The 14,951-nt window shown below is 35.4% G+C and overlaps 1 protein-coding gene across 6 annotated transcripts in view; it reads right to left on the reverse strand.

Moving 5' to 3' along the window:
* The window catches only part of DDHD1 (DDHD domain containing 1), a 93,324-nt gene that overhangs the window by 12,715 nt on the left and 65,658 nt on the right, over positions 1-14,951 (reverse strand). For all 6 annotated transcript variants that reach the window (XM_081228839.1, XM_081228838.1, XM_081228840.1 and 3 more), the window contains 4 exons: positions 14,632-14,738; positions 6,756-7,018; positions 5,188-5,263; positions 1,810-1,959 (listed from right to left, as the gene is read on the reverse strand). In XM_081228839.1, coding sequence (XP_081084965.1) covers positions 1,810-1,959; positions 5,188-5,263; positions 6,756-7,018; positions 14,632-14,738 — 596 coding nt within the window. The remainder of the gene's footprint in view (positions 1-1,809; positions 1,960-5,187; positions 5,264-6,755; positions 7,019-14,631; positions 14,739-14,951) is intronic.

Genomic DNA, 14,951 nt, shown 5'->3' on the forward strand with positions numbered 1-14,951 from the left:
AGTTTCCTGAGCTATAGAAAGGAGGTAACACTTCCTACTACCTCACAAGGATGTTGGGAAGAATAGATAACTTTGGAAAAACTGCCTAGCACAATTCTGACATAAGCTATTTAAAAAATTTTTTCACAGAAGAACTATAAAATGAATAATAAAAATAATTTGTAATAATGAGTTTGGAACCCTCCTTTATAATACAGCTGATCCTTGAACAACACAGGTTTGAACTGCGTGGGCCCACTTATTCGTGGATTTTTTCCCCCATAATTACATGTTACGGCACTACATGACCTGCAGTTGGTTGAATCTGTGGATGCGGAACCGTGGATACAGAGGGCTTCCTGTAAAATTACACCCCAATTCTTGACTGAGCACAGGGTGTACCCCAACCCCCAAGTTGTTCAAGGGCCAACTGAATAACAAAGTTTAAGACTGTACAAAGTATAGGGTATATACTGAAAGTTTAGAGTTCACCTATGATCTCAAGTTCACTTTCAAGTTATAGGAGAGTGAGTTAAATGAATGCATATTAACAAAATACTCAAGGTCTAACTGGGTGTTTTGCACACGTTTTACTTAATCCTAACAACCCTATGAGGTAAAATATTATCATCTGCATAATATAGATAAGAAATAGTCTCAGAAGTGAGTTGGCCAAGATCGTGGAGTCAGTATTTGAATCTAATACTAGATTCCATTTCAGTGAAATTTCTTAAATATAACTGTTTTGATTCTTTAACATATGTGAAATTTTCTAAAATTCTGGTGTTTAGTCAATGTTATATTTATTTGGTACTAGATAAAGATCTTTTAAGAGACTTTATAGAATTATATAAAGCTATTTTTCAGAGAATAAATGCTATTTAAAATAGTTTGTCTTAAATCTAGTTATATCTAACCTTGTCCCCAAGAGGATTTAAGGAAGAATTTTTCTCATCCAAAAATCATACTTGGCATTAAACTGTTTACCTGGATGCAGACAGATTCTAGGAGTATTTACATGAAAAAATTTACTTACAGTACAAACATAACAGAGAATGTAAAAATCCAAAATGTCATAATTCCACCAAGCTAAAATAAATTCTTCCACTTTTCTATGTTTAATACATAATATTTAAATATCTTCATTTCTAAGAGGATCTACCAATCACATTTCAATGTTGCAGCATACTTTAGAGAAAAAAGTATTTAAAGTGAGATTTTTAAAATTTATGGTTGCTACATTATTGGTATTACAACTGGTTAAGGTTTGAAAGTCCAGATGACTCCTGTCTTTTGGATTAATTATCTAAAGATAATATTTTTACATTATGCTTTCATCCTACAAATACAACATAAACAGACATCTTTAAGGTATTTTATTTCCTGATCCCTAAACTAATCAAAGAACAAATATTTAAAAAATATGAACTCATGCAAATGTAACAGATTAAGGCATATCTTGGAGATACCGCAGGTTTGGTTCCAGATCACTGCAATAAAGTAAATCACACAAATTTTTTAGTTTCTCAGTGCATATGAAAGTTAAGTTTACACTATACTCTTATCTGTTAAATGTGCCACAGCATTATGTCTAAAATAACAACATACATACCTTAATTAAAAACTAATGCTGTTGGAAAAATGGCACCAATAGACTTACTCAATGCAGGGTAGCTACAAACCTTGTTTGTAAAAAAAACGCAGTATCTACGAGAGATGTCTGTAAATGAACGCTTTCTCATAAATTCAGCAGTACCTGGCAAGATTTCTTACAGAGTCTCTTAGGAAAAATTTAATATTGAGAGATAAATGTCCATATTTGCAACTCACCACTGGATCTGTTGGATGAAAAATGTTTAGTAATCGGTTACAAATCTCTCTGGGCAAAATATGGTCTTGACTTCCAGTGTTTCCTGGGCGGATGCCACGCAATGCCAAAAAAACTGCCAGCGGGGATCCCATACAGAAGAAATTTTCAACCTACAATGATAAAGTCATCCTAAATTTTAAAAGTGGTGAAGTGTTTTTCAAAGAATTTGGGCACAACATATATATGGTAAAATACAAATAATAAATTTATCTCCAAATATATATCTTTTTAAGTGAGCTTTGTCTAGATGGTATCTGCATTACTTATTAACTATATAACAACCACTAATTATTCTAAACAGTCTATCCAGGAGCAACTTCATTATCTTTAAATCTAATAGAAAATGAAGAATGAGAATAAGAAGGAAGATTTTTTAAGCTACTATTTTGTGTAAAGTAATAGTATATTAGGTATTCTAAAACATATAAAGACCAATAAGGCAGAGCTTCTGCACTCAGAGTTTACAATCCTGAGGGAGAGGCAGAATAAAATAGTGCATAATAGAAGGAAAGCGTGCTCCCGGAGAGTAGACAAAGGAATAATTAAGCCCAACTTTGAGGGCTTTACAAAGGAGGAAGCATTTGCAGTGCCCATAAAAGATGAAAAGGATTTCCAAAGTTGGGGTTGGGATATACTGGGGCTGGAAGGATATTCCATACTGATAGAACCACATGAACTAAAGCAGAGGGAGGAAAGAAACTGGCTTAATTTAGAGAATAAAAATAACCTGATATGGTTGAAAATTGACTGTGGGGAAAATGTAACTTGGAATGAGAATGTACAGAACCTTGACTGTTTGACTAAGAGTTGGGCTTAATTTATTTTACAGGTAGTGAAAGACAATAGAATTTGACCCACGTTTTAGGAGGTTAGTAAATCTGGTAGCAGCTTGTGAATGAACTAGAAAATTAAGAGGCTAGTGACTTGGAGACAAGTTAGAAAACTATTGAAAGAGTTTAGGCAAAAGATAATCTGCACCCAGGAGGACAAGCTGTTCCATTCAGAAATGGAAATTTGAGAGATTAGGATGGAATCAACATGAATGAATGGACATGGGGATAAGGAAGGTGCCAGAGGCAATTCACAAGATTTGGGTCTGGTTGACTGGGAAGATATTAATTAATCCATTAATTGTAACAGATACTCTAAGTAAATCATGTTTTTGTTCATAATTAGTTTGAGGTATCTGTAATATACCTAACAGGTAATTGAGAATTTAAGACAAGAAATAAAGAATTGGATATGCCAACTTTTCTTTCTTTGCTTATGATTGGTTTGCAGTTTGGTAGACAAACACACAAAGGAATTATTCTCTCTCAGGTAAGAGTAACGATTGCTTTAGTGTTATCTATATCCATCAAATAATTTTAAAGGTGAAGAAGAGCTTTAGACATTTAGTCTAACCGCCTCATCTAGAGAAGAATAAACAGATGAATTCTGAGATGTTAACTGATTTTGATTTGGCTAATGTTACATAACTAGTTAGTGGCAAAGCCTCATGATCACAACCAAAGCTTCCCACTCTCTAGACCAATGTTTGTTGACATTTTATTTCCTCTTTTGAAAGTTCAATGGTAATGTGTGACAAATCTGACACTTTTATTTATGAAAGTAAATCCATCTGCCAGTTAACAGGCATAGAAAGACCTCTGTTTCTTTTAGAACTCTGGAGTACTAAATATTAGTTTGCTAATTCATCATATATTCCTTTTTAAATTTCAGATTTCTACATTTTTTCTCTATAAGTAATTAAATAATTAAAAATTCATATTATTAGACTACATGACTATGTATTAGAAGGATACACAATTACAGGGCATAAATTCTGGTAATATGATAACTGAATTTTGAGATAATAATATACTTAGTGGATTTTACTCAACTCTCTAGTACAAAACCCAGGACATGAAATAGAAGAGTCTACTTTTACTATCAGGTCAATTCTACGTATTTAACATTGATTATATATAATAATGGTGGTAGAGATGGAACTCAAATTCCAGGTGGGGGGTGACTCCAAAGACCATGCTCTTATGGCTTTTATTTTATTTTTATTATTATATTGTAACATCTTTATTGGAGTATAATTGTTTTACAATGGTGCGTTAGTTTCTGCTTTATAACAAAGTGAATCAGCTATACATATACGTATAGCCGCATATCTCCTCCCTCTTGCGTCTCCCTCCCACCCTTATGGCTTTTAAATGTATCTTATAACTTTACCATATGGCTTTTAAATGTATAAGTTTAAAAAAAAAACTTTATAAGTCATAGAGATAGATTCAATACGAACTTTTACATCATTCCATCACTTAGCCTGTACGTTAAGTTCCCATGATAAAAGATATCAAGAAACAATATAGTACACTAGACATGGGCATATATTCAACTGGAAATGAGTATTAGGAAATTTATGTCATGTTCCATTTAACACTGCAAACAAATTGTTATTCAGGTATAGGCTGTGTCTTCTCCAATGGTCAGATCAATGTCAATGTCTCTCTGCAACTTTTTATTCTTCTAAACCATTGCTTTCAACAGCTCTATTCCGATGCTCAAAAACCCTGAAAAGCTTTCCACCGCCCCTATCAAACATAAGGTCCCTTTTTCTAGCTCTTCCTGCTTTCCTACTGCCTCCATGCCCTTTATCCTGTATATTCTAGCCAAACTGGTTTGCTCACTTTGCTCCAAACTAACTGCGTGCACCTCATCTTGTGCTTTTATCATACACTTCTTATTGACTGAAATGTCAGCTTTCCATCCCTGGAATCATCACTGATATAATTCCAGTTATTTTTCTTACCACATACCACTAGTTGGTCACAGATTTGTTAAATTCTAAATATTAGATATTTACCAGATCTGTCTCTGTTTTTCTTTTCTCACTATTTAAGATTATTTGGTGTTTCTTGGACGTACTATGAAGGTATATCCCTCCACGCCTTTGTTTATGCTGTTTCGTTCAAGAACAGAGCAGCATTTCTCCTTTCCTCTACTTGGCAATATCCAATTTACTGAGATTAAGTACAAATGTCATTCATTTGTAAACATTTACAGGCAAAACTAAACCTCCTTCTCATGCATACATCATTCTTTATACTGCTAATAGACCCAGTAACACTGTGTTACATATTTTGAGGGCTAGGAAACCATCTTGTCCATTCTTAGTGGAACCCAGAAACCAGCAGTGTCCAACACACTGTTAAGTGTTAAAAAAAAAAAAAAAATTCATTTGAAAGAATAATTAGGATTTCATTTGAACCCTAACATCATGCTTCAAATGATGTTTGAAAAAAACCCTAAGATCAACAATGAAAATATCACCTGTCTTTCCTTACCTTAAATTTTAAGGCAGGTGTTTGCGTCATAGATGATGCCTTCAATCCGTGTAGCCGTTCTTCTATGTCTCTCAGCCTAGAAAGGAGTATGAGATTATGTACACATTCATATTTATAATTTCATAAGTATCAGATGTTTACCAGTTCACTAAGCATAAAGAAGAAAATAATGACCCATCATCCAATCCCTCAAATTAATCCTTATTGACAGAATTTAATAAATGTACCTGCTGTAGTACACAAAGTCTAAAAGTTTATGAAGGGACTTCCCTGGCAGTCCAGTGGTTAAGACTCCACGCTTCCAAAGCAGGGGGCGCGGGTTTGATCTCTGGTTGGGAAATTAAGATCCCATAAGCCACGTGGCGCGGCCAAAAAAAAAAAAAGGCTAAAACAAAAAGTTTATGAAATAATTAGTAAAAGTACCCCTATTCTTCAAATACATGCTGTTAATAGCTTTTGGGGGGAAACCTTTAGTAAAATGTGAGGCACATACAAGCATATATACACCTTTAAAAAAAAAACCACAGCAAATGTTCATACCACATACACTATTCTATATCTTTCCTTTTTCTACAGTTAATAATGAATCTTAGCAATCTTTTCACTTGTCTCCTGACCTATTTCAGCCTTTACAACAACTGTGTAATTGTCCATCATACAGATAAACCACAGTTTAACCTTCCTCTGCTGATGAACATTTGGGTTATATCAACTTTTTCCTATTACAATGTTCTATATCTAAGTCTGTTAAATTTTTTTTACTGGATTTTATGTCTAAAATATGGCTCTGAGGCTTGCCAACATGACATTTTCTTTCAAAACTATCAATTATTTCTGACACTAAAAAATTTATGTATTTTTCCTATGGTACTTAATAAAATTCTAAATGAAATCCTTAGACAACTTCTATAAGACAAAAATAAATTCAACGCTTCCTGAGTGAAAATTTAAGTCAGCTAAATTGGTTGTTTTTATATAATGCTAACTATCAAAACGAGTGGCTTTTCACTGTTCTATTAGAATCAATCAGATGATCATTAAGAGAACAAAAGATAGAGCATGTAACTAAGTTGAAGATAGGAATGTAGCAAAGAATTAAAAGATAGTATCAGGAAGGCTGCAAATGATAATTATAAAATCTGTCAAAAATATATTTGTCAACAAAAAAAAGGGCTTTAAAATTATTTTCAGAATAATAAGAAAGGTAAAGGCCCATCTCTAAGATTAGTAAAACTACGAAGGATTACAAGCTAGTAAGCATTTTCAGTAAGGATTCTACAAAGTGACTCAGCTTGGAATAAGTTTTAGATTTCACTCCTAATAACCTGTGAAGAAAAGACAGAAGGAAAAAGAGGAAGATGGAAGAATAATTCATTTCATGCTATAGGAAAACACCTAATTAGTATGAAAATTAAGTCTCTAGCTTGATTAGGCATGTTATTCAATAATCTTTGTACCCGAAACAATGTATTTTTTTCTTTATTATGAAAATCTTAAGTTTTCACCTACGAAGTCCAGTGATTCCATGAAGACATTTTAAATTCTTTTAAGAGATTAGGGTATTTTACCGTTGTTTAGTTATATAGAGCTCATCAAGAAGATGACGTTCTTCATAGCTCATCCATTGTTCATCAGGCAACTCTTCTTCCTTCTGCAACAACTGTTCATAGAGTCGAACTGGATTCCAGCCAGTCATTATGTCATAAGTGATTACACATCCCAAGGAATGTGACACTATTGAGACTTTACCCCCTTTTTCTTCAAAGTCTGGATTCCGAGAACAGAAAAGGGAATATAATCGATTCAGCTCTTGCTGAAGGCCTTTAACTAGCTGTTTGAAATAAGAAAACATCAAATTAGAGTAATCACTGACTACTATAAACTTTATTTCTAAACTCAAATACATTAAGGAAGAAAAACACACATTACTGGCCAAATATATCTAGGTTATTAAAATTAACTCAGAACCCTACAGGAAATCAAGTAAAGGTATATGTAATATTATAATCCATATCAACACTAAAGAATAAAGGCAGATGTTACCCACACAGATCCTTTCATAGTCCTTAAACCAATTACTTAAGGCAGCAGTTCCAGAGATTTAAAAAAAAGTTCCATGCAGATTCCAGTAGATTTCCAAAGAGTCCTGGGTATTTCTTCTTCGTTGCAACGGACTCATACGCAATTCTAAAGTCTTGTACCTTGTAGTTTTTAAGCCACAGTAAGTTTTCGGAAAAGAATATCTGAGTTTATGGTAACAGGGTTACTAACATATTGTATACACAACATATATATACTATTACTTTATGCATTCTTTTAAAGATTTTTTTTTGATGTAGACCATTTTTAAAGTCTTTATTGAATTTGTTACAATATTGCTTTTTTTTTTTTTTTTAATGTTTTGCTGTTTTGGCTGTGAGGCATATGAGATCTTAGCTCCCCGACCAGGGATGGAACCTGCACCCCACGCATTGGTGGGTGAAGTCTTAACCACTGCACTGCCAGGAAGTCCCACTTTATGCATTTAGATAAGAGTAATGTAAGGAAAGTCCATTGTGTGACAAAAGAAAAAGCTTATGTTGATCTACTTGATATTCCAAAATTCCCACTAAGTTGGTAATATAGATAAGAGCAAAAAGTTGTTTTTAAAAAGCAGGACTGGGCTTCCCTGGTGGCGCAGTGGTTGCGAGTCCGCCTGCCGATGCAGGGGACGCGGGTTCGTGCCCCGGTCCTGGAGGATCCCACATGCAGCAGAGCGGCTGGGCCCGTGAGCCATGGCCGCTGAGCCTGCGCGTCCGGAGCCTGTGCTCCGCAACGGGAGAGGCCACAATGGTGAGAGGCCCGCGTACTGCAAAAAAAAAAAAAAAAAAAAAAAAAGAAGCAGGACTTTTTTAAGGTTTAGAGGTTAATAATGTGGAGAGTATCATAGCCATTTTTCTTTGTAAAACTGCTTTCTTGAAATTTAGCTTTAACAAATATTACTGAAATATTCTATGAAGTGAGAAGAACAAGGTTCTTTTGTTACTCAAATTCATTCATACGGGGCCCTGACCTGACTTTTTTTTTTTTTTTTTTTTTTTTTTTTTTTTTTTTGCGTTACATGGGCCTCTCACTGTTGTGGCCTCTCCCGCTGCAGAGCACAGGCTCCAGACGCACAGGCTCAACAGCCATGGCTCACGGGCCCAGCTGCTCCGTGGCATGTGGGATCTTCCCAGACCGGGGCACGAACCCGTGTCCCCTGCATCGGCAGGCGGACTCTCAACCACTGCGCCACCAGGGAAGCCCCTGACCTGACTTTTAAGGCAGTCCTCTCCTCTTCCTATCATTGCTTACTACTATTTAGTTATAAAATTCCTGCCTGATATTCAATTTCTCACTTCAGTCCTTCTTAATATGTCAGCTGTTATTCAGACAAACAAACATTAATTATATACTGCTTCCATTTTCAATCTTTAGCCTCCACTAGGTTTCACTGAACATTCTTTAGCAGATACAAACTGGAAATTATTTGAGCATTCATGCTTGGCTGGGTTAGCAGGGACATGAATGAAGGTGCAATGTTCTTTCTGATTGCTGACATCACAGAGCTCTACAGTGCAATACTGAGGTCTGGTTAAAACTATTGAAACCATGTATTGGGTCTGGAGGGCTTGTTAAATACAGATTGCTGGGCTCCATCCCAGAGTTTCAGACTCAGCAGTTCTGGGGACCACACTAGTGGCAAATGCATATAAAAATCTCCCAAGACATGGGTTGTAGGTAATTCTAGTCAACAGAATTTAAGAAATAGGCAGTGTGATGTCAAATTACATGCTCTTTTCAAAGGGAGCTATAATGTAATGCTTTGGACTTGGCTTTGATAAGAATATGAACCAACCCTTAAAATTTTGTTATTTTCCTAATTTATAATCTACATGAAGGGAGGTGTAGAAAAAGCTAATGTTCCAATAAAATAAATTCCTTTAAAAGCAACATTTGTTAATAGTTTTTACTTTTGAAGGCCTTGATTTTAAGACTCCTACCATGTAAGTATAGAAACAGTAGATCCCTTTGTGACCAACTATATTCATTTGGGATATCTGAACCAAGATTAATGACATACCCTGTGATCTTAATTTTATTAATTCTACAATATTATCTAATCAATTCAGCTAACCTCTTACATACGCAGGCATTGGATGGCTCTTCAAAAGTTTAAAAGTTTCTAATTCTCATAGCCACTGCCCCCAAATTAAAATTTATGAAGAAAGTCAACCGAAGAGCAAAAAACCCCAGCAGCTTCAAGAGAGAATCCAAACACCCAAAATAGGGCTGAAGAATATAATTAGTCATTTGTCCATCTCCCTGTTACAGGAAATTTTAATGAGAAAAAGTAATTTAAGTTTTAGTCATATACATCAACTAAACAATTTTCAAATAACAATGGCAAGATAGGGCCATGACAATTCTCTTTATAGTTCTTCATTTTTAAAAGCCATTGAAAAGAGAGTTCAGATATACAAAAGATATACAGTTCTCTCTGGATTTTTCATGTTAGGGTTGAAGAAAGAGCCAAAGGCTCTCTGATGATGTCTTGATAGACTGGAGTTAGTTTCTTTTTTAAAAACTGGTCCTCAGAAAGTATGGCCTGAGAAGTACTGATCGATACACAAAACTTTTTCCCTAAGCACAAATTTTTAGTGTACAATCACTAGTTAGGGTCCTCCCATGTGCATCTCAGAAACTTGAGTGAAAAGGGGCCTTAGAGATGATCTAACTTAAACTGCTGTGAAGATAAAAGTCCCTTCAGGAACACCCCTCTTAAGGGATAAGGAGCTCAGCATCTACCCCAGTGAGTATCTTCATCCAGAAGTGGTCACTTCTATTTAAAAAAAATGTCCCCCCCAGTTTTACTGAGATATAATTGAGATAGACTGTTTAAGTTTAAGGTGTACAATGTAATGATGTGATATGGGTATATATTGTGAAATGATTATCACAGTAAGTTTAGTTAAAATCCATCATCTTACATTATTTACAAATTTTTTCATTGTAACACTTCTGTATTTTTAAGGCAGTTTTGCTTATTACACTGTTCTTCATTAGTAACCAAACATGTCCCTTTCTGTATTTTCAATTCACGGATCCTTATTTTACTTTCTAGAATTAACAGAGTAGGCCTATCTCTCTTTTTTTATTTTTTTAAATTGTAGCCCTTGAAATATATAAAGACAGATATATACTTAATTACAACTTGAAAACCTAAGCACAAGGAATTTATATACCATTATATATATATATATATATATATATATTTTTTTTTTTTTTTTTTTTTTTTTTTTTTTGCAGTACACGGGCCCCTCACTGTTGTGGCCTCTCCCGTTGTGGAGCACAGGCTCTGGACGCACAGGCTTAGCGACCATGGCTCACGGGCCCAGCCGCTCCATGGCATGTGGGATCTTCCCGGACCGGGGCACGAACCCGTGTCCCCTGCATCGGCAGGCGGACTCTCAACCACTGTGCCACCAGGGAAGCCCTATCATAATATCTTTGATCCTCATGACAATCTTTATCAACTAGGTATTGTATGACCATTATATAAGTGAGGAAGCTGAGAAAGTGAGAAATTTGATCTAAACTAGTTAAGTGGCAGGTTTTGAATCTGCATCTATTTGACTCCAAAGGTTGAGAGGAAGAGAAAAAAGGCTCTTATTTATGCCTATCAAATAAACCTAACAAGGTTAATTCACCAGGCATGACAACCCTACAGAACCCCTGCTGCCTGTTACTTATTACTACTTCTCTTAGGAAACATATATTGTTGAAAAATAATTTAGTCTAAATATTGCCTAACACCAACCTTGTGTTAAATGGACTTTGATTCGCAAAATCAGCTTTCCTTTCTAAAGAATAAGAACAATTTTTGCCCACTTCTAAGTTTTTCTTTTATTTTCTTTTGTTCTTTACAATGCCTTAAGCAATGTTCCCAAACTTCTCTGATGGTATCACCTGGGGAACTGTTAAAAACACAAATTCACAGGTTCTATCTCAGACCCACTGAATCAGGATCTCCAGAGGAGGGACCTGGGAAAGTATTTTTTAGTTTCTTTTTCTTAACTTTTTATTTGGGAGTAATTTCAAATTTATAAAATGTTGCAAAATAAAAATAGTACAAAGATCCTCACATAGGCTTTATCCAAAATTCACCTGTTAGCATTTCCTCCTATTTGCCTTATCATTTTTTCTGTTTCTGTAACACACACACAACTTTTTTGTGAACCATTTAAGGATATATTACATATGTCATGGTCCTTTACCCCCAAATACTCCAGTGTATATTTCCTGAGACTAGGAATATTCTCTTCCACAATCATAGTGCTGTTATCAACTTCATAATTTACTTTGATATATTTCATCTAATCTAGTCTACCATTCACATTTTAATTTTGCCAGTTGATCTAATATTATCCTCTGTAGCATTTCCCCCGATCCAGTACAGGATACAGCCTAGGATGAGATATGATAATTAGCTATCACATCTCTTTAACCTTCTCTACCTGGAACATTTTCCACAGCCGTTCTTTCTTTCTCTTTTATTATGCCAACATTTTAAAAGAATACAGTCTCATTCCTACTTTTTCATTACAACTTCCTCATTTTATATTTGTCTGATGCTTCCTCATAATTGGAATACTGCATAAATAATGCTGTGCCCTTCTCTGGGTGTCCCTCAGGAACACCCCATAAAGTTGTTGCTTGATTTCTCCACTGTATACCTTTATTTTCTAAACTAAAAGCAGTCTGAGAGGATACACTTTAAGACCATGCAAATATTGTTCCTCGTCAAAAAATCTGCCCTCATTTTAGCATCCACTGATGATTCTTGCCCAGTCCTCTCCCCTACCTGATCCTACCATGATGGCTGCAAAATGAGACTTTCCAACTCCAGCATTCCTTCCACACTTATTAGTAGGCCCTTGGCATCCTACTGAAGCAAAGGACCTCCCTTCTTCCCAATTTGTTTATCTATTTATCACTGATAAGGACTTACAAATTTTTCAATGATTTAGAATTCCTTAGTACATTATCCTTATTATAATTCTACAAAAGTACTATTAATAATTCCTTACAATAAGTAATAATTACTTAATTATTTTGGTGCTCAAATTGTTCCAGATTTGGTCAGTGGGATATGCTTCTTTAATTTGACTATTATGTCCTGTATCTTGTGTCATCATTCTTTGGAGCATTTTTCTACCTTCTGTCAAAACAAATTCTTCCAGCTTTGACTTGGACCTATCCTGCCCCAGCCCTGGAATCAGCCATTTTTCCAAGGAACTCTACTTTTTCTTAGTGGAGAATAACAATACTAGAGGCAAAGATCTGGGTGCTAGGTATGCTCATTGGATTGGGGTGTCTGCTTCTTGGCCCTTTCAGCGGACAGAGGTAGGAAGTATAAGCATATATATACTTCTGTGCTTAAGCATATATGCTTAAATATATAGATGTTATCTACATACACTGGCTTATTTTCAAAATCATAAATTCACATTAATACCCTCAATTCCAATGCCCCTCATGGGGTTCTTTTTTTGCCCGCATTTTTAATGAGCACCACAAGTGATTGTTCTAATTAGGGATGTTCGGGATACATTGCTGAAGATTGCTGGTCAATCTCAGACACAAGTTCTCAGTGCTTTTCCATGAAATTCAACTGGATCAAAAAACCAACTAATTTAAAACACTGGGTGTTCTCCTTCCATTTCATTTATCTTAATGATCAGTTCCCTTTTCCTACTGAATATCTGGTTTATTCAATTCCATTCTGAGGAAAATTATCTTTGACTATAAGAGCAAAATAAAAAGTGATCACTTTCTCAGTCATCATTCACCAATGGCCAGAGGTCTGAGTCTGGCACTTTTCTCTTTTTAGTTTTTCTGGATATTAACGCCAACTTAAAGTTTTTAAAAAGCACTTATTACTTTTGGGGGGCATGACTCAGCACATTTTAGCCTTGAAGATTCAGGATACCGTTTTAGGAGTACTACCAACCACGTGTGCATGTGCGTGCGTGTGCGTGTGTGTGTGTATGTGTGTATAGTAATATGCTCTCAGCCCTTCTCTTTCCTTTTTTCCCCCCCTCACCGGTTTACTTGCAATACTATAGTTCAGTGTTCTAACCTTTAGGGCATATCTAACGATGCCCATTGTACACTATAAAGGAGTATGAACGTGGAAATTATTAGTGTTCTACTTCACCGACTAGGCCTTCCTTTTTGGTTAGAATTAAGCCCAGAATAGCAATTCTCCTTGTAGCTTCTTTTACTGTTCTCAATCAGATCAAGGCAGATCTTGCCCAATACTGGTATATGGCAATGAGGGGATACAGAAAGAGAAATGAAGAAAAATCCTAAGGGGATGGTAGTTGGAAGAGAAGGAATTTTCTCTGACAACTAACCAAACATATTTCTGTCGACATGTAAAAGATATCCTGGATTAAGTTAGGGAGTGACTCTGAATAAACAAAATCAGCAACGGATTGGCTTGGAGTAGCACAGAGCAGCAGAGCCGCTCTATTGGTAATTACTCCTTGTACTAGTTTCTTCACCTTCAAATGAAGATACTAATCATATCTACTTCATAGGGTAAGGATTAAACAAGTTAATACATGTTAGGTAATTAATGTGGTTATTCCCATGAAACAAAATTCTTTTTCGGTTACCAATAAAGTGACAAATTGCATTGGTAGAGATTCCCTCATCCCTCTGAATAAACTATCTCCCTTCACCTACCCTCCCCATCCACCCCCCTTTAGGGTTATCTTTGTGATGCATGAGCAAAATTACCATTTGAGAACTACACAAATCCACTACAGAAATGACACAATAAAAGCAAGTCTTTTATATACAAAAACACTTGAAGGACATTTCTAAGTGTTTAAAACTCTTTTGTGGGACTTCCCTGGTGGTCCAGTGGTCAAGAATCTGCCTTCCAATGCAGGGGACATGGGTTCGACCCCTGGTCTGGGCAACTAAGTCTGCATGCTCTAGAGCCTGCATGCCACAACTAGAGAGCGTGCACGCCACAACGAAGAGCCCGTGTGACACAATGAAAGATCCTGCATGCCGCAACTGAGACCTGAAGCAGCCAAATAAATATTTTTAAAAAAGCTCTTTTGTGAGGATAATACTCATAGACATTACTAATCAGACTTATGAAAACTGTTATTTTTCAGAGCTATTTTCTAACCAACCTCTCACTTCCAAGGTTACCCATTTTATTAAGCGTCCCAATGAGCAGTTTAAAACTTCAAATGCACTATGAAATACAGGCTATTTATAGATTAGTGGATTTCTATAATTTCTCACTTGCTTGTAAAAAAAGAACATAAAATGTTAAAATTCAGGACACATGTTATCACTCAAAAAAATACCCAATAGCAATAAGATAATCATGATACTTACTTCGTCTCTATAAAGTGGGCTAGTATAATACATTATGTCCATTGCACTGCTATTCAACATATCCCTTAAACCTCGCACTTTGTCTGGAGTAATGGAATCAACAGTGTCTACAAGTTAAAAAAAAATTAAACTTAGAGAAGATTCATTTTAGGGAAAGAATAAACTGTGAAAAAAGCTACATTCCTTGAAATAACTGCTTTAAGTTAACATTTATATATTCAAGACTAGCTTTGAATCTAATGAACCTTACCTTCTTGAAATTTTACTATTTGTAAATTTAAAAATAATGAGGAAGGGTATTTACCTACCACAAACATCAC

This window comes from Mesoplodon bidens, assembly GCF_964165515.1.
Source record: "Mesoplodon bidens genome assembly, chromosome: 3".
Classification (NCBI taxonomy): domain Eukaryota; kingdom Metazoa; phylum Chordata; class Mammalia; order Artiodactyla; family Ziphiidae; genus Mesoplodon; species Mesoplodon bidens.